The 24,806-nt window shown below is 44.6% G+C and overlaps 1 protein-coding gene across 1 annotated transcript in view; it reads left to right on the top strand.

Annotated features, from left to right (window-relative positions):
• Positions 1 to 24,806, top strand: part of LOC109880750 (potassium channel subfamily T member 2) — a 94,476-nt gene that overhangs the window by 68,302 nt on the left and 1,368 nt on the right. Inside the window, exons 16-30 of the mRNA XM_031828004.1 lie at positions 9,181 to 9,289; positions 9,536 to 9,592; positions 10,128 to 10,280; positions 10,527 to 10,783; positions 11,443 to 11,776; positions 11,986 to 12,091; positions 12,236 to 12,408; positions 15,001 to 15,072; positions 16,252 to 16,386; positions 16,540 to 16,651; positions 19,014 to 19,115; positions 19,230 to 19,313; positions 23,776 to 23,904; positions 24,093 to 24,438; positions 24,658 to 24,742. Of these exons, the coding sequence (XP_031683864.1) occupies positions 9,181 to 9,289; positions 9,536 to 9,592; positions 10,128 to 10,280; positions 10,527 to 10,783; positions 11,443 to 11,776; positions 11,986 to 12,091; positions 12,236 to 12,408; positions 15,001 to 15,072; positions 16,252 to 16,386; positions 16,540 to 16,651; positions 19,014 to 19,115; positions 19,230 to 19,313; positions 23,776 to 23,904; positions 24,093 to 24,438; positions 24,658 to 24,742 (2,254 nt within the window). The remainder of the gene's footprint in view (positions 1 to 9,180; positions 9,290 to 9,535; positions 9,593 to 10,127; positions 10,281 to 10,526; positions 10,784 to 11,442; positions 11,777 to 11,985; positions 12,092 to 12,235; positions 12,409 to 15,000; positions 15,073 to 16,251; positions 16,387 to 16,539; positions 16,652 to 19,013; positions 19,116 to 19,229; positions 19,314 to 23,775; positions 23,905 to 24,092; positions 24,439 to 24,657; positions 24,743 to 24,806) is intronic.

Genomic DNA, 24,806 nt, shown 5'->3' with positions numbered 1-24,806 from the left:
CCAGAATGTAAACTGAAAGGGTAAAAACAACCCAGAATGTAAACTGAAAGGGTAAAAACAACCCCGAATATAAACTGAAAGGGTAAAAACAACCCAAAATATAAACTGAAGGGGTAAAAACAACCCAGAATGTAAACTGAAAGGGTAAAAACAACCCAGAATATAAACTGACGGGGTAAAAACAACCCAGAATGTAAGCTGAAAGGGTAAAAACAACCCAGAATGTAAGCTGAAAGGGTAAAAACAACCCAGAATATAAACTGAACGGGTAAAAACAACCCTGAATATAAACTGAAGGGGTAAAAACAACCCAGAATATAAACTGAAGGGGTAAAAACAACTCCAAATATAAACTGAACGGTAAAAAACAACCCCGAATATAAACTGAAAGGGTAAAAACAACCCAGAATATAAACTGAAGGGGTAAAAACAACTCCGAATATAAACTGAACGGGTAAAAACAACCCCGAATATAAACTGAAAGGGTAAAAACAACCCAAAATATAAACTGAAGGGGTAAAAACAACCCAGAATGTAAGCTGAAAGGGTAAAAACAACCCAGAATGTAAGCTGAAAGGGTAAAAACAACCCAGAATGTAAACTGAAAGAGTAAAAACAACCCCAAATATAAACTGAACGGGTAAAAACAACCCCGAATATAAACTGAAAGGGTAAAAACAACCCAAAATATAAACTGAAAGGGTAAAAACAACCCAGAATGTAAACTGAAAGGGTAAAAACAACCCAGAATGTAAACTGAAAGGGTAAAAACAACCCAGAATGTAAGCTGAAAGGGTAAAAACAACCCAGAATGTAAACTGAAAGAGTAAAACAACCCCAAATATAAACTGAACGGGTAAAAACAACCCCGAATATAAACTGAAAGGGTAAAAACAACCCAAAATATAAACTGAAAGGGTAAAAACAACCCAGAATGTAAACTGAAAGGGTAAAAACAACCCAGAATGTAAACTGAAAGGGTAAAAACAACCCAGAATGTAAGCTGAAAGGGTAAAAACAACCCAGAATGTAAGCTGAAAGGGTAAAAACAACCCAGAATGTAAACTGAAAGGGTAAAAACAACCCAGAATGTAAGCTGAAAGGGTAAAAACAACCCAGAATGTAAGCTGAAAGGGTAAAAACAACCCAGAATGTAAACTGAAAGGGTAAAAACAACCCAGAATGTAAACTGAAAGGGTAAAAACAACCCTGAATATAAACTGAAAGGGTAAAAACAACCCAAAATATAAACTGAAAGGGTAAAAACAACCCAGAATGTAAACTGAAAGGGTAAAAACAACCCAGAATGTAAACTGAAAGGGTAAAAACAACCCAGAATGTAAGCTGAAAGGGTAAAAACAACCCAGAATGTAAGCTGAAAGGGTAAAAACAACCCAGAATGTAAGCTGAAAGGGTAAAAACAACCCAGAATGTAAACTGAAAGGGTAAAAACAACCCAGAATGTAAGCTGAAAGGGTAAAAACAACCCAGAATGTAAGCTGAAAGGGTAAAAACAACCCAGAATATAAACTGAACGGGTAAAAACAACCCTGAATATAAACTGAAGGGGTAAAAACAACCCAGAATATAAACTGAAGGGGTAAAAACAACCCCAAATATAAACTGAACGGGTAAAAACAACCCCGAATATAAACTGAAAGGGTAAAAACAACCCAGAATATAAACTGAAGGGGTAAAAACAACCCCGAATATAAACTGAACGGGTAAAAACAACCCCGAATATAAACTGAAAGGGTAAAAACAACCCAAAATATAAACTGAAGGGGTAAAAACAACCCAGAATGTAAGCTGAAAGGGTAAAAACAACCCAGAATGTAAGCTGAAAGGGTAAAAACAACCCAGAATGTAAACTGAAAGAGTAAAAACAACCCCAAATATAAACTGAACGGGTAAAAACAACCCCGAATATAAACTGAAAGGGTAAAAACAACCCAAAATATAAACTGAAAGGGTAAAACAACCCAGAATGTAAACTGAAAGGGTAAAAACAACCCAGAATGTAAACTGAAAGGGTAAAAACAACCCAGAATGTAAGCTGAAAGGGTAAAAACAACCCAGAATGTAAGCTGAAAGGGTAAAAACAACCAGAATGTAAACTGAAAGGGTAAAAACAACCCAGAATGTAAGCTGAAAGGGTAAAAACAACCCCGAATATAAACTGGAAAGGGTAAAAACAACCCAGAATATAAACTGAAGGGGTAAAACAACCCAGAATGTAAACTGAAAGGGTAAAAACAACCCAGAATGTAAACTGAAAGGGTAAAAACAACCCGAATATAAACTGAAAGGGTAAAAACAACCCAAAATATAAACTGAAAGGGTAAAAAACAACCCAAAATATAAACTGAAGGGGTAAAAACAACCCAGAATGTAAACTGAAAGGGTAAAAACAACCCAGAATGTAAACTGAAAGAGTAAAAACAACCCAAAATATAAACTGAAGGGGTAAAAACAACCCAGAATGTAAGCTGAAAGGGTAAAAACAACCCAGAATGTAAGCTGAAAGGGTAAAAACAACCCAGAATGTAAACTGAAAGAGTAAAACAACCCCAAATATAAACTGAACGGGTAAAAACAACCCTGAATATAAACTGAAAGGGTAAAAACAACCCAAAATATAAACTGAAAGGGTAAAAACAACCCAGAATGTAAACTGAAAGGGTAAAAACAACCCAGAATGTAAACTGAAAGGGTAAAAACAACCCAGAATTTAAGCTGAAAGGGTAAAAACAACCCAGAATGTAAGCTGAAAGGGTAAAAACAACCCAGAATGTAAACTGAAAGGGTAAAAACAACCCAGAATGTAAGCTGAAAGGGTAAAAACAAACCCAGAATGTAAGCTGAAAGGGTAAAAACAACCCAGAATGTAAACTGAAAGGGTAAAAACAACCCAGAATGTAAACTGAAAGGGTAAAAACAACCCCGAATATAAACTGAAAGGGTAAAAACAACCCAAAATATAAACTGAAAGGGTAAAAACAACCCAGAATGTAAACTGAAAGGGTAAAAACAACCCAGAATGTAAACTGAAAGGGTAAAAACAACCCAGAATGTAAGCTGAAAGGTAAAAACCAACCCAGAATGTAAGCTGAAAGGGTAAAAACAAACCCAGAATGTAAGCTGAAAGGGTAAAAACAACCCAGAATGTAAACTGAAAGGGTAAAAACAACCCAGAATGTAAGCTGAAAGGGTAAAAAACAACCCAGAATGTAAGCTGAAAGGGTAAAACAACCCAGAATATAAACTGAACGGGTAAAAACAACCTGAATATAAACTGAAGGGGTAAAAACAACCCAGAATATAAACTGAAGGGGTAAAAACAACCCCAAATATAAACTGAACGGGTAAAAACAACCCCGAATATAAACTGAAAGGGAAAAAACAACCCAGAATATAAACTGAAGGGGTAAAAACAACCCCGAATATAAACTGAAAGGGTAAAAACAACCCAAAATATAAACTGAAGGGGTAAAAAACAACCCAGAATGTAAACTGAAAGGGTAAAAACACCCCAGAATGTAAACTGAAAGGGTAAAAACAACCCAGAATGTAAACTGAAAGAGTAAAACAACCCAAAATATAAACAGAAGGGGTAAAAACAACCCAGAATGTAAGCTGAAAGGGTAAAAACAACCCAGAATGTAAGCTGAAAGGGTAAAAACAACCCAGAATGTAAACTGAAAGAGTAAAACAACCCAAATATAAACTGAACGGGTAAAAACAACCCCGAATATAAACTGAAAGGGTAAAAACAACCCAAAATATAAACTGAAAGGGTAAAAACAACCCAGAATGTAAACTGAAAGGGTAAAAACAACCCAGAATGTAAACTGAAGGGTAAAACAACCCAGAATGTAAGCTGAAAGGGTAAAAACAACCCAGAATGTAAGCTGAAAGGGTAAAAACAACCCAGAATGTAAACTGAAAGGGTAAAAACAACCCAGAATGTAAGCTGAAAGGGTAAAAACAACCCAGAATGTAAGCTGAAAGGGTAAAAACAACCCAGAATGTAAACTGAAAGGGTAAAAACAACCCAGAATGTAAACTGAAAGGGTAAAAACAACCCCGAATATAAACTGAAAGGGTAAAAACAACCCAAAATATAAACTGAAAGGGTAAAAACAACCCAGAATGTAAACTGAAAGGGTAAAAACAACCCAGAATGTAAACTGAAAGGGTAAAAACTACCCAGAATGTAAGCTGAAAGGGTAAAAACAACCCCGAATATAAACTGAAAGGGTAAAAACAACCCAGAATATAAACTGAAGGGGTAAAAACAACCCAGAATGTAAACTGAAAGGGTAAAAACAACCCAGAATGTAAACTGAAAGGGTAAAAACAACCCAGAATATAAACTGAAAGGGTAAAAACAACCCAAAATATAAACTGAAAGGGTAAAAACAACCCAGAATGTAAACTGAAAGGGTAAAAACAACCCAGAATGTAAACTGAAAGGGTAAAAAACAACCCCGAATATAAACTGAAAGGGTAAAAACAACCCAAAATATAAACTGAAGGGGTAAAAACAACCCAGAATGTAAACTGAAAGGGTAAAAACAACCCAGAATATAAACTGACGGGGTAAGAACAACCCCGAATATAAACTGAAGGGGTAAAACAAAATCAGAATATAAACTGAAGGGGTAAAAACAACCCAGAATGTAAACTGAGGATGTAAAAACAACCCATAATGTAAACTGAAGGTGTAAAAAACACCCAGAATATAAACTGAAGGTGTAAAAACATCCCAGAATGTAAACTGAAGATGTAAAAACAACCCAGAATGTAAACTGAAGGTGTAAAAACAACCCAGAATGTAAACTGAAGGTGTAAAAACAACCCAGAATGTAAACTGAAGGTGTAAAAACAACCCAGAATGTAAATTGAAGGTGTAAAAACAACCCAGAATATAATCTGAAGGCATAAAAACAACCCATAATGTAAACTGAAGGTATAAAAACAACCCATAATGTAAACTGAAGGGGTAAAAACAACCCAGAATATAAACTGAAAGTGTAAAAACAACCCCGAATATAAACTGAAGGGGTAAAAACAACCCAGAATATAAACTGAAGGGGTAAAAACAACCCAGAATGTAAATTGAAGGGATAAAAAGAGACAATGCCCTAAGGAGGAGAAGAGAAAATAATCTGACATGACAGGGAGTTGACTGTCTTTTTGACGAATGTATATCTCTGCTAATTGCATCATGTTGAGTTGTCAAGTAAGTGCCATTGAGTTAATAATAGATTAAATCATAGTGTAAATTCACCTGATGCAGCCTATTTGATGGAGGGAGGGAGCATCTGGGTAAATGAAGTTGAGATTAATGAAGATGTTTTAATTCCATCAGATTTAATTAGTGTTCTGCATAAACCCCAGCGTTTACACTTAGCTCACAGGCCAGACTTCATCTCAGCCTCTGACTGAGACATCAATTACCACAGCCTTTGGGATGCACCTGCACTAATAAGGTGGCTTTGATCAGACAGACAAAGAAATGCACTCACTCTTGCATACAGGTACAGCAGAGGAGACAGAGCATGTTTGACCCACTACCTACCTGTGAAGACACATCCACTAGACCACCTTTACTCCACACACACAAATGCATACAAAGCTCTCCCTCGCCCTCCATTTGGCAAATCTGATCATAATTCTATCCTCCTGATTCCTGCTTACAAGCAAAAACTAAAGCAGGAAGTACCAGTGACTCGCTCAATACGGAAGTAGTCAGATGAAGCAGATGCTACGCTACAGGACTGTTTTGCTAGCACAGACTGGAATATGTACTGGGATTCATCCAATGGCATCGAGGAGTATACCACCTCACCTCAGGCTTTTGACTCTGTCAATCACCATGTTCTTCTACACCTGCATTGCTTGCTGTTTGGGGTTTTAGGCTGGGTTTCTGTACAGCACTTTGAGATATCAGCTGATGTATGAAGGGCTATATAAATAAATTTGATTTGATTTGATTTATCGGCAGACTCAGTAGCCTCGGTTTTTCTAATGACTGCCTTGCCGGGTTCACCAACTACTTTGCAGACAGAGTCGAGTGTGTCAAATCGGAGGGCATGTTGTCCGGTCCTCTGGCAGTCTCTATGGGGGTGCCACAGGGTTCAATTCTCGGGCTGACTCTTTTCTCTGTATATATCAATGATGTTGCTCTTGCTGCGGGCGATTCCCTGATCCACCTCTACTCAGACGACGCCATTCTGTATACTTCCGGCCCTTCCTTAGACACTGTGCTATCTAACCTCCAAACGAGCTTCAATGCCATACAACACTCCTTCCGTGGCCTCAAACTGCTCTTAAACGCTAGTAAAACCAAATGCATGCTTTTCAACCGTTCGCTGCCTGCACCCGCACACCTGACCAGCATCACCACCCTGGATGGTTCCGACCTAGAATATGTGGATATCTATAAGTACCTAGGTGTCTGGCTAGACTGTAAACTCTCCTTCCAGACTCATATCAAATCCAATCTAAATATCCAATCTAAAATCAAATCTAAAATCAAATCTAGAGTCGGCTTTCTATTCCGCAACAAAGCCTCCTTCACTCATGCCGCCAAACTTACCCTAGTAAAACTGACTATCCTACCGATCCTCGACTTCGGCAAAACCTCCTCATGCCTTTTGCACACAATGTATATAGACTCTTTGTTTCTGCTGTGGTATTGACTTGTTAATTGTTTACTCCATGTGTAACTCTGTGTTGTCTGTTCACATTGCTATGCTTTATCTTGGCCAGGTCGCAGTTGTAAATGAGAACTTGTTCTCAACTAGCCTACCTGGTTAAATAAAGGTGAAATAAAAAAATTAAAAAGTCATCGGGTTCATCAATAAATGCACCGACGACGTCATCCCCACAGTGACAATACGTACATATCCCAACCAGAAGCCATGGATTACAGGCAACATCCGCATCGAGCTAAAGGCTAGAGCTGCCGCTTTCAAGGAGTGGGACACTAATCTGGACGCTTATAAGAAATCCCGCTATGCCCTCAGACGAACCATCAAACAAGCAAAGCGTCAATACAAAATGAAGATGGAATCCTACTACACCTGCTTTGATGCTCGTCGGATGTGACAGGGCTTGAAAACTATTACGGAATACAAAGGGAAACCGAGACACAAGCTGCCCATTGACGTGAGCCTACACTGAAGCATGCACGAGAGCACCAGCTGTTCTAGACGACTGTGTGACAACGCTCTCGTAGCCGATGTGAGCAAGACCTTTAAACAGGTCAACATTCACAAAGCCGCAGGGCCAGACAGATTACCAGGACAAAGCCATATCTCAGACTGGCCAATAAAACGAAAAGATTAAGATGGGCAAAATGACAAATCAAATCAAATCAAATTTATTTATATAGCCCTTCGTACATCAGCTGATATCTCAAACTGCTGTACAGAAACCCAGCCTAAAACCCCAAACAGCAAGCAATGCAGGTGTAGAAGCACGGTGGCTAGGAAAAACTCCCTAGAAAGGCCAAAACCTAGGAAGAAACCTAGAGAGGAACCAGGCTATGTGGGGTGGCCAGTCCTCTTCTGGCTGTGCCGGGTGGAGATTATAACAGAACATGGCCAAGATGTTCAAATGTTCATAAATGACCAGCATGGTCGAATAATAATAAGGCAGAACAGTTGAAACTGGAGCAGCAGCACAGTCAGGTGGAAGTTGAAACTGGAGCAGCAGCATGGCCAGGTGGACTGGGGACAGCAAGGAGTCATCATGTCAGGTAGTCCTGGGGCATGGTCCTAGGGCTCAGGTCAGTTGAAACTGAAACAGCAGCATGACCAAGTGGACTGGGGACAGCAAGGAGTCATCATGTCAGGTAGTCCTGGGGCATGGTCCTAGGGCTCAGGTCCTCCGAGAGAGAGAAAGAAAGAGAGAAGGAGAGAATTAGAGAACGCACACTTAGATTCACACAGGACACCGAATAGGACAGGAGAAGTACTCCAGATATAACAAACTGACCCCAGCCCCCTGACACATAAACTACTGCAGCATAAATACTGGAGGCTGAGACAGGAGGGGTCAGGAGACACTGTGGCCCCATCCGAGGACACCCCCGGACAGGGCCAAACAGGACACAGACGCTGGACAGAGATATGGCTTTTTCTTTGCAACTCTGCCTAGAAGGCCAGCATCCCGGAGTCGCCTCTTCACTGTTGATGTTGAGACTGATGTTTTGCGGGTACTATTTAATGAAGCTGCCAGTTGAGGACTTGTGAGGCATCTGTTTCTCAAACTAGACACTCTAATGTACTTGTCCTCTTGCTCAGTTGTGCACCGGGACCTCACATTCCTCTTTATATTCTGGTTAGAGCAAGTTTGCACTGTTCTGTGAAGGGAGTAGTACACAGCGTTGTACGAGATCTTCAGTTTCTTGGCAATTTCTCACATGGAATAGCCTTCATTTCTCAGAACAAGAATAGACTGATGAGTTTCAGAAGAAAGTTTCTGGCCATTTTGAGCCTGTAATCGAACCCACAAACGCTGATGCTCCAGATGCTCAACTAGTCTAAAGAAGGCCCGTTTTATTGCTTCTTTAATCAGAACAACAGTTTTCAGCTGTGCTAACATAATTGCAAAAGGGTTTTCTAATGATCAATTAGGCTTTTAAAATTATAAACATGTATTAGCTAACACAACATGCCATTGGAACACAGCGATGGTCGCTGATAATGGGCCTCTGTACGCCTACGTAGAATCTGCCGTTTCCAAATACAATAGTCATTTACAACATTAACAATGTTAATTGTTCAGGCAACATGCAGGAGCCTTCCAGCCCCTCAACAGGTCAGTGTGTGTCACTGTCCTCCTAAACCACAGTGTATTTCTGATTTGATGCTATTTTAATGGACAAAAAAAATCATTTTCTTTCATAACAAGGACATTTCTAAGTGACCCCAAACTTTTGTACGGTAGTCTAGACTCGGTTCCGGTATACCCTGTGTATAGCCTCGTTGTTGTTATTTTATTGTGTTACTTTTTGTTATTTTTTACTTTAGTTTATTTGGTAAATATTTTCTTCGGTAAGGTCTACACTTGTTGTGTTCGGCGCATGTGACTAATAAAGTTGAATTTGATTGGATTACTGTATACTGAGTGTTACTGGTTTGTCTCCTTTGCTGCCTTTGTCTGCAGATCATGTGGTGTGTGAAGAAGAGTTTAAGTATGCCATGCTGGCCCTGAACTGTGTGTGTCCTGCTACCTCCACCCTCATCACCCTGTTGATCCACTCCTCTAGAGGACAGTGAGTACACACACACAAACCCACACACACACTCTTTTTCCAATGGGCGTGGGTGGTACCAGACAGAGGCAGTGAAGTATGTCCTTTGGCCTAACAGATGCTGAGTACATTGAGCTGTACACAGCAGATTCATCTTGGTAGATCGATTACTGACCTAAAGTAAACCCAGACCAGTCATGATCCTCTTAAACCCAGACCAGTCCTCTGATCCTCTATCTGCTGCCCCCTCCACCCCTCTACTTTCAGAACAGCACCCCCAGAGGCCTTCAGGCAACATGCAGGAGCCTTCCAGCCCCTCAACAGGTCAGTGTGTGTCACTGTCCTCCTAAACCACCGACAACTCCCTCCCCCTCCCTCCGTATCCCTGATGTGCGGTGACATTAACTCGGCCAAGCATGCTGTCCCCATGAAACGGTCCATTTATTATTTACAGACGACAGTTGTTTCTGTAATGCAGTCCTTCTCACATCACCGCCACCCACAGCCACACTCTCCGCCCCGCACCCTTCCTTTCTCCCCTCCTGTCTCTCAACTCATCCTTTCTAAAGGCAGACAAGGTGAACACAGCCCATGTGTGAAACTCTCTCGATGTGTATCGTTCAGCGGCGTCTATCATGGCAGCTGTATTGCTCTGATAGTGTCTGTGTCCCTGTGTGTGTTTCAGTGCTGATTGAGTTATTGATTGGTTTCTGACACAGTTGTAAAGTGTTAACACTGCAGCCTTGAGTGGAAGTGTCTTTGATGTGTGGTTGATGCTGAAAGGGAAGCTGCGTGCAACACTGTTTAAAAGGTCAACTCTGTCCCCTAATGACCAATCCATTCCGTGATCGTGTCTCAGGGAGGGCGGGGCATGCTCAGCTGACCAGTGGCAGCGCACCTACCGCCGCTGCTCGGCCAATGAGGTGCATCACATTTGTCTGGAGGAGAGCAAGTTCTTTGGGGAGTACCAGGGGAAGAGTTTCACCTTCGCCTCCTTCCACGCACACAAGAAGTGAGTCAATAAGCAGACATACACAAAGTTTACATTTGACATTTTAGTCATTTAGCAGACACTCTTAACCACACGCACCCACACACCCACACACCACACACATTTGACATTTTAGTCATTTAGCAGACACTCTTAACCACACACACACCCACACACCACACATATTTGGCATTTTAGTCATTTAGCAGACGCTATTAACCACAAACACACACACTTCCTGTATCTGATCCTCTCCTCCTCGGTCAGGTATGGTGTGTGTCTGATCGGAGTGCGGAGGCTGGAAAATGCCAACATCCTGCTGAACCCAGGTCCCGGCCACATCATGGGCGGCTCAGACACCTGCTTCTACATCAACATTTCCAAGGAGGAGAACTCAGCTTTCGTCAGGGGCCACAGAGAGCCCATGCGGGGGGGCCCCAAGGGCAGTGACAGGGGGGTGGGGCCCCAGACCATCTACCATGGACTCACCAGACTGCCTGTCCACAGCATCATCGCCAGCATGGGTCAGTCTCACTGACTCACTGTGACACAGTTACACTCAGATCCTTTGTCCAAGTGCACTTAGCATAATGTTTCTTATTATACAATTCTGACTTTCCTGATCCATGTACATGGCACAGATTAGGACATGTTTTTCATGTTGATCCACAATAGGCAGATGTAAGAAGCCTAACAGTTGTATGAGGAATAAAACAGTATCTGATTGGAAGTCTCTAGTAATAAGAGCATCTGCCAACTGAGTGAAATGTATCTGGCATGTAGGTTTCCTTTTGTTTTGTTTTTACAACCACACCCCCTGGTGGAGAACTCTGGGACTTCTGGTTCTCAAGTCTGAAAGTGAAAATGTGCCCCAGAACAGTCACAGACACGGATGCAAACATAGCACACAGGGCAAGCACAGATCCACAATCAGTACTATTTGGCTTTGTGAGAGAACAATGGTACTCCCAGTCACAGCACATTGGTACTCTTCACAAATCCAAATAGTACTGATTCTGGATCTGTGCTTGCCCTGTGTGCTATGTTTGCATCTGTATCTGTGTTTGTTGTAGGGCACATTTTCCCTTTAGCCTGTGCTTGTATGGACAGGACAATGCTATAACTGTTTTCTACTAAGGGTGTGGACTGGTCATAGATTGTATGTGTCCTCTGTCCCCCGTAGGCACGGTGGCCATTGACCTGCAGGACTCCAGTGACAGCAGCCCAGAGGGCCAGGGCCCGGGGGGCATGACCATGGGCAGTGGGGGAGGTGGAGGTGGCAGGGCCAGCCGGACAGAGGGGGGGTTGGGGGGCGCTAACACCCTGGCCCTCCCAGCCACAGCAGACTCTGCCGAGGAGAGACGCCACAGCATCGCCCCTGTCCTGGAGCTGGTGCACGGGGTCAACTCAGCAACCTTCGACCCGCTGGGGGACCAATCAGAGGACGAGGGCGGGGACGAGGGGAAGGATGAGGGGGACGGAGACGAGAATGGCCAGTGTTGGGGTGGACGCTGCGAGTAAGTGTTTAGGAGTTGCCTGAGGTCTAATGTGTGTTTGAATTAGTTTGTTTAAGTCCTGCCATGTTGTGTCCTCGGACCCAGGTGTAAATGTGTTTGTGTGTTTCTGTCTGTCTGTCTTTGTGTATGTGTGTGTGTGTGTGTGTGTGTGTGTGTGTGTGTGTGTGTGTGTGTGTGTGTGTGTGTGTGTGTGTGTGTGTGTGGGGCAGGTGGGTGAAGGGGTACCCGCTGAACTCTCCGTACATTGGCAGTTCCCCTGCCTTGTGTCACCTGCTGCAGGAAAAAATGCCCTTCTGCTGCCTGCGCCTGGACAAGGTGGGAATCAGACGACTTCTGCCGTACTTACCCTCAACTAGAACCATCCTACCTCCCTACCTGACCCCTCTTCGATGATGATGATGACCTTCATGTAATCCAATGTATTTCCTGTGACTTTCCTGTGTCATCTCCCTCCTACAGGCCTGCCACCACATCCCGTTCGAGGACGCTCGGTCGTACGGCTTTAAGAACAAGCTGATCATCGTGTCGGCGGAGAGTGCAGGAAACGGCCTGTACAACTTTATCGCGCCCCTGAGGGCTTACTACCGCCCCAAGAAAGAGCTCAACCCCATTGTGCTGCTACTGGAGAACATGTGAGTGGAAACAGACACATTGCAAGAAACTATAGAATTACATAGATATAGAACACTGTAAATCTCTATGGTGTAACCACACTGCAGGAAACTATAGAATTACATAGATATAGAACACTGTAAATCTCTATGGTGTAACCACACTGCAGGAAGCCATAGAATTACATAGATATAGAACACTGTAAGTCTCTATGGTGTAACCACACTGCAGGAAACTATAGAATTACATAGATATAGAACACTGTAAATCTCTATGGTGTAACCACACTGCAGGAAACTATAGAATTACATAGATATAGAACACTGTAAGTCTCTATGGTGTAACCACACTGCAGGAAGCCATAGAATTACATAGATATAGAACACTGTAAGTCTCTATGGTGTAACCACACTGCAGGAAACTATAGAATTACATAGATATAGAACACTGTAAATCTCTATGGTGTAACCACACTGCAGGAAACTATAGAATTACATAGATATAGAACACTGTAAATCTCTATGGTGTAACCACACTGTAGGTGGAGCATAGAGAGACTTGTCCTGGAGAGGCCCTCTTTAAACACACTGTCAGGGAAGAAGGGATGGTCTCATTTTAAGAGTTCCATTAACAGAATTTACTGTATGAAAATGCCTGTGTTTCAAGAGTTTATGGGCACTCTGCAGTGCACTGTGCACATAATATGAAATATTACTGTGGTTTGTCCTGGTGCAAAACCCCAATATGGGCATATTAAAGTGTAATCCAATAAAAGGACAGTAAAAAGCTGAGTCATGGCCGTGTAGCGCTTTGCTCTCCCACTGTTCTCTGCACACAGCAGCCAGGACTTTATATTTCAAATCAAAATCAAAAATCAAATCGCATTTTATCTGTAACGGGTGAAATGCTTACTTACTACAAGCCCTTAGCCAACAATGCAGTTCAAGAAATAGAGTTAAGAAAATATTGACTAAATAAACTAAAGTAAAACATTTAATAAAAAGTAACACAATAAAATAACAATAATGAGGCTATATACAGGGGGTACCGGTTAGTCGAGGTAATTTGTACATGTAGGTAGGGGTGAAGTGACTATACATAGATAATAGAATCTATGACTTGTGTGGCTGGAGTCTTTGACAATTTTTTGGGCCTTACTCTGACACCACCGAGTATATAGGTCCTGGATGGCAGGAAGCTTGGCCCCAGTGATGTACTGGGCCATTCACACTACCCTCTGTAGCACCTTACGGTCAGATGACGAGCAGTTGACATACCAGGTGGTGATGCAACCGGTCAGGATGCTCTCGATGGTGCAGCTGTAGAACCTTTTGAGGATATGGGGACACATGCCAAGACTTTTCAGTCTCCTGAGGGGGAATAGGTGTTGTTGTGCCCTCTTCACGACTGTCTTGGTGTGTTTAGACCATGATAGTTTGTTGGTGATGTGGACACCGAGGAACTTGAAACTCTCGACCAGCTCCACTACAGCCCCGTCGATGTTAAAGGGGGTGTATTTGGCCCTCCTTTTCCTGTAGTCCACTGTAGTCAGCTCATTTGTCTTGCTCACGTTTAGGTAGAGGTTGTTGTCCTGTCACCACACTGCCAGGTTTCTGACCTCCTCCCTATTGGCTGTCTCATCGTTGTCGGCAACTGCTCGGCCTCTGACCGCAAGGCACTACAGAGGGTAGTGCGTACAGCCCGGTACATCAATGGGGCCAAGCTTCCTGCCATCCAGGACCTCTATACAAGGCGGTGTCAGAGGAAGGCCCTAAAAATTGCCAAAGACTCCAGCCACACAAGTCATAGACTGTTCTCTCTGCTACAGCACGGCAAGCGGTACCGGAGGGCCAAGTTTAGGTCCAAAAGGTTACTTAACAGCAGCTTCTACCCCCAAACCATAAGACTGCTGAACAATTAATCAAATGGCCACCCGGACTATTTCCATTGACCCCCTCCTTTGTTTTTACGCTGCTGCTACTCTCAATTATTTATCTAAACACAGTCACTTTACCTCTACCTACATGTACTAATTATCTGAATTACATTGACTAACCTGTGTCCCCACACATTGACTCTGTACCGGTACCCCTGTAAACAGCCTTGTTACTGTTATTTTATTGTTGCTCTTTTATTATTTTGTACTTCAGTTTATTTAGTAAATACTTTCTAACACTTATGTTTCTTCAAACTGCATTGTTGGTTAAGGGCTTGTAAGTCAGCATTTCACTGTAATGTCCAGCCACCCAAGTCATAGACTGTTCTCTCTGCTACCGCACGGCAAGTGGTACCGGAAGTCTAGGTCCAAGTCTAGGTCCCTGTTGTATTCGGTGAATGTGACAAATAACATTTGATTTGATTGGGGGGGTTCTCTAGTAGCCTGGTTCCCAGATCTGTTTGTGCTGTCTTGCCAACTCCTATGATGATTGACGCATGACAATAATAAGAGATAATGAGAGTTACAGGAGTTGGCAAGACAACACAAACGGATCTGGGACTCATGCTACTTCTCTATCTCTACCACTGCAGGGAGCCTGTTTATTTGTTGTGGTAGGTGTAGGTTTGTGTTGTATGGGTCTCCTGGTAATCCATATGTGTTGTGATTGATTCAGACCTGAGCCAGACTTCCTGGAGGCTATCTGCTGGTTCCCCATGGTGTTCTACACAGTAGGCTCCATTGACAAGTAAGAGAATCCTCCTCAGTACCCTGGTGGCATCATCTGCTTTTCACTCCTACTCTACTTCTTTTCCTCTACTGCTAATTCATACTGGAGCAGCTACACCCCCCGAAGCTGTATATGGATCGACTTTGTTCTGTACTGTATATCACATCAGTTTGTCAATCCTGCTCACTGCTATTTCTCTGTATATGGACAATGTCAGTTCTGTTCCAATCATTCTGTCTCAAGACATAAATTCTATAATCTCAAGCCCCTTTCTCTCTCTGTTTTCTCTTTCTCCCTCCCTCTCTCTTTCTCCCTCCCTCTCTCTTTCTCCCTCCCTCTCTCTTTCCCCCTCCTCTCTCTTTCTCCCTCCCTTTCTCTTCTCCCTCCCTCTCTCTTCCTCCCTCCCTCTCTCTTTCGCCCTCCCTCTCTCTTTCTCCCTCCCTCTCTCTTTCCCCCTCCCTCTCTCTTTCTCCCTCCGTTTCTCTTTCACCCTCCCTCTCTCTTCCTCCCTCCCTCTCTCTTTCTCCCTCCCTCTCTCTTCCTCTCTCCCTCTCTCTTTCTCCCTCCCTCTCTCTTTCTCCCTCCCTCTCTCTTTCCCCCTCCCTCTCTCTTTCTCCCTCCCTCTCTCTTTCTCCCCCCTCTCTCTTTCTCCCTCCCTCTCTCTTCCCCTCCCTCTCTCTTCCCCCCTCCCTCTCTCTTCCTCTCTCCCTCTCTCTTTCTCCCTCCCTCTCTCTTTCTCCCTCCCTCTCTCTTTCCCCCTCCCTCTCTCTTTCCCCCTCCCTCTCTCTTTCTCCCTCCCTCTCTCTTTCTCCCCCCTCTCTCTTTCTCCCTCCCTCTCTCTTTCCCCCTCCCTCTCTCTTCCCCCCTCCCTCTCTCTTTCTCCCTCCCTCTCTCTTCCCCCCGCCCTCTCTCTTTCTCCCTCCCTCTCTCTTCCTCCCTCCCTCCCTCTCTTTCTCCCTCCCTCTCTCTTCCTCCCTCCCTCCCTCTCTTTCTCCCTCCCTCTCTCTTCCTCTCTCCCTCTCTCTTTCTCCCTCCCTCTCTCTTTCTCCCTCCCTCTCTCTTTCTCCCCCCTCTCTCTTTCTCCCTCCCTCTCTCTTTCCCCCTCCCTCTCTCTTCCCCCCTCCCTCTCTCTTTCTCCCTCCCTCTCTCTTCCCCCGCCCTCTCTCTTTCTCCCTCCCTCTCTCTTTCTCCTTCTAGCCTGGACAGTTTGCTGCGTTGTGGGGTGACGTTTGCTGACACCATGGTGGTGGTTGACAAGGAGAGCTCCATGATCGCTGAGGAGGACTACATGGCCGACGCCAAGACCATAGTCAACGTCCAGACCCTCTTTAGGTAGGCTGCTCAGCCATACACAATCATTATACATCCATCACACCATACCATCCTGCACAATTCAACAGTTGTTTGTGTGCATTCATAGATATCTGCATTCAGCAAGCACTATGTCTAAGAATTTGATTGTGTCTCTTTCCTCTGTCCTCCCAGACTGTTCCCAGCCCTCAGCATCATCACTGAGCTCACCCACCCAGCCAACATGCGCTTCATGCAATTCAAAGTCAAAGACCACTACTCCCTGGCTCTCTCCAAGCTGGAGAAGGTAACATTGTATTATGGTACTCTCTGTGGTGAGTCGGACCATCCTAGTCAGATCATCTAATGATGTGGGAATGTCAAAAGGAAGTGGTACTCCATTACTGTAATGCTTATCCATTTCCCTGTCCCTCTTTCTTCCTGTCTCTCTCTCTCTCTCTCTCTCTCTCTCTCCCTCTCTCTCTCTCTCTCTCTCTCTCTTTGTCTATCTTTCACTCCCTGTCTCTCTCTCTTCCTCTCTCTCTCTTCCTCTCACTCTCTCTCTCTCTCTCTCTCTCTCTCTCTCTCTCTCACTCTCTCTCTCTCTCTCTCTCTCTCTCTCTCTCTCTCTCTCTCTCTCTCTCTCTCTCTCTCTCTCTCTCTCTCTCTCTTCCTCTCTCTCTCTCTCTCTCCTCTCTCTCTCTTCTGTTTTCTCTCTCTTTCTCTCTTCCTCTCTCTCTCTCTCTCTCTCTCTTCTGTTCTCTCTCTCTCTTCTGCTCTCTCTCTCTCTCTCTCTCTCTCTCTTCCTGTCTCTCTCTCTCTCCTTGTCTCTCTTTCTCTCCCTGTCTCTCTCTCTTCCTGTCTCTCTCTCCCTGTCTCTCTCTCCTTCTCTCTCTCTCTCTCTCTCTCTCTCTCTCTCTCTCTCTCTCTCTCTCTCTCTCTCTCTCTCTCTCTCTCTCTTCTGTTTTCTCTCTCTTTCTCTCTTCCTCTCTCTCTCTCTCTCTCTCTCTCTCTCTCTCTCTCTCTCTCTCTCTCTCTTCTGTTCTCTCTCTCTCTCTCTCTTCTGCTCTCTCTCTCTCTCTCTCTCTCTCTCTCTCTCTTCCTGTCTCTCTCTCTCTCCTTGCCTCTCTTTCTCTCCCTGTCTCTCTCTCTTCCTGTCTCTCTCTCCCTGTCTCTCTCTCCTTCTCTCTCTCTCTCTCTCTCTCTCTCTCTCTCTCTCTCTCTCTCTCTCTCTCTCTCTCTCTCTCTCTCTCTCTCTCTCTCTCTCTCTCTCTCTCTCTCTCTCTCCTTGTCTCTCTTTCTCTCCCTGTCTCTCTCTCTCTTCCTGTCTCTTTCTCCCTGTCTCTCTCTCTTCCTGTCTCTTTCTCCCTGTCTCTCTCTTCCTGTCTCTGTCTCTCCCTGTCAATTCAATTCAATTTCAATTTAAGGACTTTATTGGCATGTGAAACATATGTTAACATTGCCAAATCAAGTGAAGTAGATAATAAACAAATGTGAAATAAACAATTCCAAAAGAATAAAGACATTTCAAATCATTTCAAGTCATATTATGTCTATATACAGTGTTGTAATAATGTGCAAATAGTTAAAGTACAAAAGGGAAAATAAATAAACATAAATATGGGTTGTATTTACAATGGTTACCCTTTTCTTGTGGCAACGGGTCACAAATCCTGCTGCTGTAATGACACACTGTGTTATTTCCCCCAATAGATATGGAAGTTTATCAAAATTGGGTTTGTTTTGGAATTATTTGTGGATCTGTGTAATCTGAGGGAAATATGTGTCTCTAATATGGTCATACATTTGGCAGAAGGTTATGAAGTGCAGCTCAGTTTCCTCCTCATTTTGTGGGCAGTGTGCACATAGCCTGTCTTCTCTTGAGAGCCATGTCTCCCTACAGCGGTCTTTCTCAATAGCAAGGCTATTCTAGTCTGTACATAGTCAAAGCTTTCCTTAAGTTTGGGTCAGTCAGAATGGTCAGGTATTCTGCCACTGTATACTCTTATGTTTAGAGCCAAATAGCATTCTAGTTTGCTCTATTTTTTTTGTTAATTCTTTCCAATGTGTCAAATAATTATCTTTTTGTTTTCTCATGATTTGGTTTGGTCTAATTGTGTTGCTGTCCTGGGACTATGTGGGGTCTGTATGTGTTTGTGAACAGTCTTCTCCAACTTAATCTCTCTGTAGGTGATGACTTTGTTGTGGATGGTTTGGGAATCGCTTCCTTTTAGGTGGTTGTAGAATTGAATGGCTCTTTTCTCTCTCTCTCCCTGTCTGTCTCTCTCCCTGTCTCTCACTCTCCCTGTCTCTGTCTTTCTCTCTCCCTGTCACCCTCTCCCTGTCTCTCTCTCTCCCTGTTTCTCTCTCCCTCTCCCTGTCTTTCTCTCTCCGTCTCTCTCTCCCTCTCCCTGTTTTTCTCTCCCTGTCTCTCTCTCCCTATCTCTCTCTCTCTCCCTCTCCCTGTCTTTCTCTCTCCCTGTCACCCTCTCCCTGTCTTTCTCTCTCCGTCTCTCTCTCCCTCTCCCTGTTTTTCTCTCCTGTCTCTCTCTCCCTATCTCTCTCTCTCTCCCTCTCCCTGTCTTTCTCTCTCCCTGTCACCCTCTCCCTGTCTGTCTCTCTCCGTCTCTCTCCCTGTTTTCTTATTCCTGTGTATGGTGATCTGATAGAAAGAGAGAGAGAGGGGCTCCAACCTGGTCTTCATGTTTCGCCTACCCTTCGCTGCTGGGAAGGTGTTCAGTGTCAGCATGCTGGATACTCTACTGTATCAGGTTAGTCTGAACTCTCACCCCAGGACAGCAACGCTCCATATTTCAGTCTATAATATTTGTATTGCCCCTTTATTACTCAATGACCCTCTGTTGTTTGTTGTGTGTTCCCACCAGTCCTTTGTGAAGGACTACATGATTTCCATCACCAGACTGTTGCTGGGACTAGACTCCATGCCTGGCTCAGGCTTCCTCTGTGCTGTGAGTAACTCATCTGCTCATGTCCTCAAAAGTTATCATCTGAAACCTACGAAATGTGATGATCAACAATATAATGTATAGTATACAGCCCTGCTTAGATTTTACTAAGGTTGAAGGGACATTAGTGTAGATGCCTGGTACTGAGGTTGAAGGGATGTTAGTGTAGATGCCTGGTACCGAGGTTGAAGGGACATTAGTGTAGCTGCCTGGTACTGAGGTTGAAGGGACATTAGTGTAGATGCCTGGTACTGAGGTTGAAGGAACATTAGTCTAGCTGCCTGGTACTGAGGTTGAAGGGACATTAGTGTAGATGCCTGGTACTGAGCTTGAAGGGACATTAGTGTAGATGCCTGGTACTGAGGTTGAAGGGACATTAGTGTAGCTGGATGGTACTGAGGTTGAAGGGACATTAGTGTAGCTGGATGGTACTGAGGTTGAAGGGACATTAGTGTAGATGCCTGGTACTGAGGTTGAAGGGACATTAGTGTAGATGCCTGGTACTGAGGTTGAAGGGACATTAGTGTAGCTGGATGGTACTGAGGTTGAAGGGACATTAGTGTAGCTGGATGGTACTGAGGTTGAAGGGACATTAGTGTAGCTGGATGGTACTGAGGTTGAAGGAACATTAGTGTAGCTGCCTGGTACTGAGGTTGAAGGAACATTAGTGTAGCTGGATGGTACTGAGGTTGAAGGAACATTAGTGTAGCTGCCTGGTACTGAGGTTGAAGGAACATTAGTGTAGCTGCCTGGTACTGAGGTTGAAGGAACATTAGTCTAGCTGCCTGGTACTGAGGTTGAAGGGACATTAGTGTAGCTGGATGGTACTGAGGTTGAAGGAACATTAGTGTAGCTGGATGGTACTGAGGTTGAAGGGACATTAGTGTAGCTGGATGGTACTGAGGTTGAAGGGACATTAGTGTAGATGCCTGGTACTGAGGTTGAAGGAACATTAGTCTAGCTGCCTGGTACTGAGGTTGAAGGGACATTAGTGTAGATGCCTGGTACTGAGGTTGAAGGGACATTAGTGTAGCTGGATGGTACTGAGGTTGAAGGGACATTAGTGTAGCTGGATGGTACTGAGGTTGAAGGGACATTAGTGTAGCTGGATGGTACTGAGGTTGAAGGAACATTAGTGTAGCTGGATGGTACTGAGGTTGAAGGGACATTAGTGTAGCTGGATGGTACTGAGGTTGAAGGGACATTAGTGTAGCTGGATGGTACTGAGGTTGAAGGGACATTAGTGTAGCTGGATGGTACTGAGGTTGAAGGAACATTAGTGTAGCTGGATGGTACTGAGGTTGAAGGGACATTAGTGTAGCTGGATGGTACTGAGGTTGAAGGAACATTAGTGTAGCTGGATGGTACTGAGGTTGAAGGAACATTAGTGTAGCTGCCTGGTACTGAGGTTGAAGGAACATTAGTCTAGCTGCCTGGTATTGAGGTTGAAGGAACATTAGTCTAGCTGCCTGGTACTGAGGTTGAAGGGACATTAGTGTAGCTGGATGGTACTGAGGTTGAAGGGACATTAGTGTAGCTGCCTGGTACTGAGGTTGAAGGGACATTAGTGTAGATGCCTGGTACTGAGGTTGAAGGGACATTAGTGTAGCTGGATGGTACTGAGGTTGAAGGGACATTAGTGTAGTTGGATGGTACTGAGGTTGAAGGGACATTAGTGTAGCTGGATGGTACTGAGGTTGAAGGAACATTAGTGTAGCTGCCTGGTACTGAGGTTGAAGGGACATTAGTGTAGATGCCTGGTACTGAGGTTGAAGGGACATTAGTGTAGCTGGATGGTACTGAGGTTGAAGGAACATTAGTGTAGCTGGATGGTACTGAGGTTGAAGGAACATTAGTGTAGCTGCCTGGTACTGAGGTTGAAGGAACATTAGTCTAGCTGCCTGGTACTGAGGTTGAAGGAACATTAGTCTAGCTGCCTGGTACTGAGGTTGAAGGGACATTAGTGTAGCTGGATGGTACTGAGGTTGAAGGGACATTAGTGTAGCTGGATGGTACTGAGGTTGAAGGGACATTAGTGTAGCTGCCTGGTACTGAGGTTGAAGGGACATTAGTGTAGATGCCTGGTACTGAGGTTGAAGGGACATTAGTGTAGCTGGATGGTACTGAGGTTGAAGGGACATTAGTGTAGCTGGATGGTACTGAGGTTGAAGGGACATTAGTGTAGCTGGATGGTACTGAGGTTGAAGGAACATTAGTGTAGCTGCCTGGTACTGAGGTTGAAGGGACATTAGTGTAGATGCCTGGTACTGAGGTTGAAGGGACATTAGTGTAGATGCCTGGTACTGAGGTTGAAGGGACATTAGTGTAGCTGGATGGTACTGAGGTTGAAGGGACATTTGTGTAGCTGGATGGTACTGAGGTTGAAGGGACATTAGTGTAGCTGGATGGTACTGAGGTTGAAGGGACATTAGTGTAGCTGGATGGTACTGAGGTTGAAGGAACATTAGTGTAGCTGGATGGTACTGAGGTTGAAGGGACATTAGTGTAGCTGGATGGTACTGAGGTTGAAGGGACATTAGTGTAGCTGGATGGTACTGAGGTTGAAGGGACATTAGTGTAGCTGGATGGTACTGAGGTTGAAGGAACATTAGTGTAGCTGCCTGGTACTGAGGTTGAAGGGACATTAGTGTAGATGCCTGGTACTGAGGTTGAAGGGACATTAGTGTAGATGCCTGGTACTGAGGTTGAAGGGACATTAGTGTAGCTGGATGGTACTGAGGTTGAAGGGACATTAGTGTAGCTGGATGGTACTGAGGTTGAAGGGACATTAGTGTAGCTGGATGGTACTGAGGTTGAAGGGACATTAGTGTAGCTGGATGGTACTGAGGTTGAAGGAACATTAGTGTAGCTGGATGGTACTGAGGTTGAAGGGACATTAGTGTAGCTGGATGGTACTGAGGTTGAAGGGACATTAGTGTAGCTGGATGGTACTGAGGTTGAAGGGACATTAGTGTAGCTGGATGGTACTGAGGTTGAAGGAACATTAGTGTAGCTGCCTGGTACTGAGGTTGAAGGAACATTAGTCTAGCTGCCTGGTATTGAGGTTGAAGGAACATTAGTCTAGCTGCCTGGTACTGAGGTTGAAGGGACATTAGTGTAGCTGGATGGTACTGAGGTTGAAGGGACATTAGTGTAGATGCCTGGTAATGAGGTTGAAGGGACATTAGTGTAGCTGGATGGTACTGAGGTTGAAGGGACATTAGTGTAGTTGGATGGTACTGAGGTTGAAGGGACATTAGTGTAGCTGGATGGTACTGAGGTTGAAGGAACATTAGTGTAGCTGCCTGGTACTGAGGTTGAAGGGACATTAGTGTAGATGCCTGGTACTGAGGTTGAAGGGACATTAGTGTAGATGCCTGGTACTGAGGTTGAAGGGACATTAGTGTAGCTGGATGGTACTGAGGTTGAAGGAACATTAGTGTAGCTGGATGGTACTGAGGTTGAAGGAACATTAGTGTAGCTGCCTGGTACTGAGGTTGAAGGAACATTAGTCTAGCTGCCTGGTACTGAGGTTGAAGGAACATTAGTCTAGCTGCCTGGTACTGAGGTTGAAGGGACATTAGTGTAGCTGGATGGTACTGAGGTTGAAGGGACATTAGTGTAGCTGGATGGTACTGAGGTTGAAGGGACATTAGTGTAGCTGCCTGGTACTGAGGTTGAAGGGACATTAGTGTAGATGCCTGGTACTGAGGTTGAAGGGACATTAGTGTAGCTGGATGGTACTGAGGTTGAAGGGACATTAGTGTAGCTGGATGGTACTGAGGTTGAAGGGACATTAGTGTAGCTGGATGGTACTGAGGTTGAAGGAACATTAGTGTAGCTGCCTGGTACTGAGGTTGAAGGGACATTAGTGTAGATGCCTGGTACTGAGGTTGAAGGGACATTAGTGTAGATGCCTGGTACTGAGGTTGAAGGGACATTAGTGTAGCTGGATGGTACTGAGGTTGAAGGGACATTAGTGTAGCTGGATGGTACTGAGGTTGAAGGGACATTAGTGTAGCTGGATGGTACTGAGGTTGAAGGAACATTAGTGTAGCTGGATGGTACTGAGGTTGAAGGGACATTAGTGTAGCTGGATGGTACTGAGGTTGAAGGGACATTAGTGTAGCTGGATGGTACTGAGGTTGAAGGGACATTAGTGTAGCTGGATGGTACTGAGGTTGAAGGAACATTAGTGTAGCTGGATGGTACTGAGGTTGAAGGAACATTAGTCTAGCTGCCTGGTACTGAGGTTGAAGGAACATTAGTCTAGCTGCCTGGTACTGAGGTTGAAGGAACATTAGTGTAGCTGCCTGGTACTGAGGTTGAAGGAACATTAGTCTAGCTGCCTGGTACTGAGGTTGAAGGGACATTAGTGTAGCTGGATGGTACTGAGGTTGAAGGGACATTAGTGTAGCTGGATGGTACTGAGGATGATGAAGGTGGGGTGTTTGGGGTGTCATAGATGAAGATCACTGAGGAGGACCTGTGGATCCGCACCTATGGTCGACTCTACCAGAAACTGTGCTCCTCCACTGGTGACATCCCCATCGGCATCTACCGCACTGAAGCCCAAAAGTTACCCGTCTCTGAGGTACCTGTCTGGAAAGAAAGATCATCATTTACAGGAGTCAATGACACCAAGCTGTACATCATCATAATGTTTTAGTGATAAAACTTCAACACCCAGAATAAAAACTCAACTCACTCAATAACAACTCACAATAGAAACAGCTGCTGCTTGATATTGGTCTGAGCTGTGTGTGTGTGTCTCTCTCTCAGTCCCAGGTGTCCATCACAGTGGAGGACTACGAGGACACCAGAGAGCCCAGAGAGCCCCTGCTGTCCCGGAGGGGTCCCCACCGCAACTCCACCTCTTCCGAGCCCCCCTCCTCTTCCTCCCACTCCTCGGACCACCCTCTCCTCCGGCGGAAGAGCATGCAGTGGGCCAGAAGGCTAAGCAGGAAGGGGGGTCGGGGGCCCAGCGGGTCGAAGGGGGCCACAGGAAGCGCTGCAGAGAGGATCAGCCAGCAGAGACTGACCCTGTTCAGACGCTCTGAGAGACAGGAGCTCAACTCTCTGGTCCGCACACGCATGAAACACCTGGGCCTCTCAGCCACAGGATTCAGTGAGTACTGTTAGATATGTTCTGAGGGGTGGATATGTGGTCATGTAACACTGCACTGTGCCTGCCTAATGGAATAGAACTGTTTGTTCATAGCTTTGTGTTTTCCTCCAATATTTCTTTTTGTCAACATTACTAAGGAACAACTTAATTGATATTATTTGAGTTCCTGTGACATGTCATGTTTGTTTCCTGTCTTGTGGTGTGTACTTCCTGTGTCAGATGGGATGACGGACCAGGGCAACAGGTTGTCTTACATCCTCATCAACCCCTCTCCTGACACCAGGCTGGAGCTGCACGATGTGGTGTGAGTACACAATATCCTGATGGCTCAGTCAAATCACACATCATCAGAAGGCAAATTCACACAA

The sequence above is a fragment of the Oncorhynchus kisutch genome, linkage group LG6 (genome assembly GCF_002021735.2).
Source record: "Oncorhynchus kisutch isolate 150728-3 linkage group LG6, Okis_V2, whole genome shotgun sequence".
NCBI lineage: Eukaryota > Metazoa > Chordata > Actinopteri > Salmoniformes > Salmonidae > Oncorhynchus > Oncorhynchus kisutch.
This window is presented reverse-complemented; position numbering and strand designations above follow the sequence as displayed.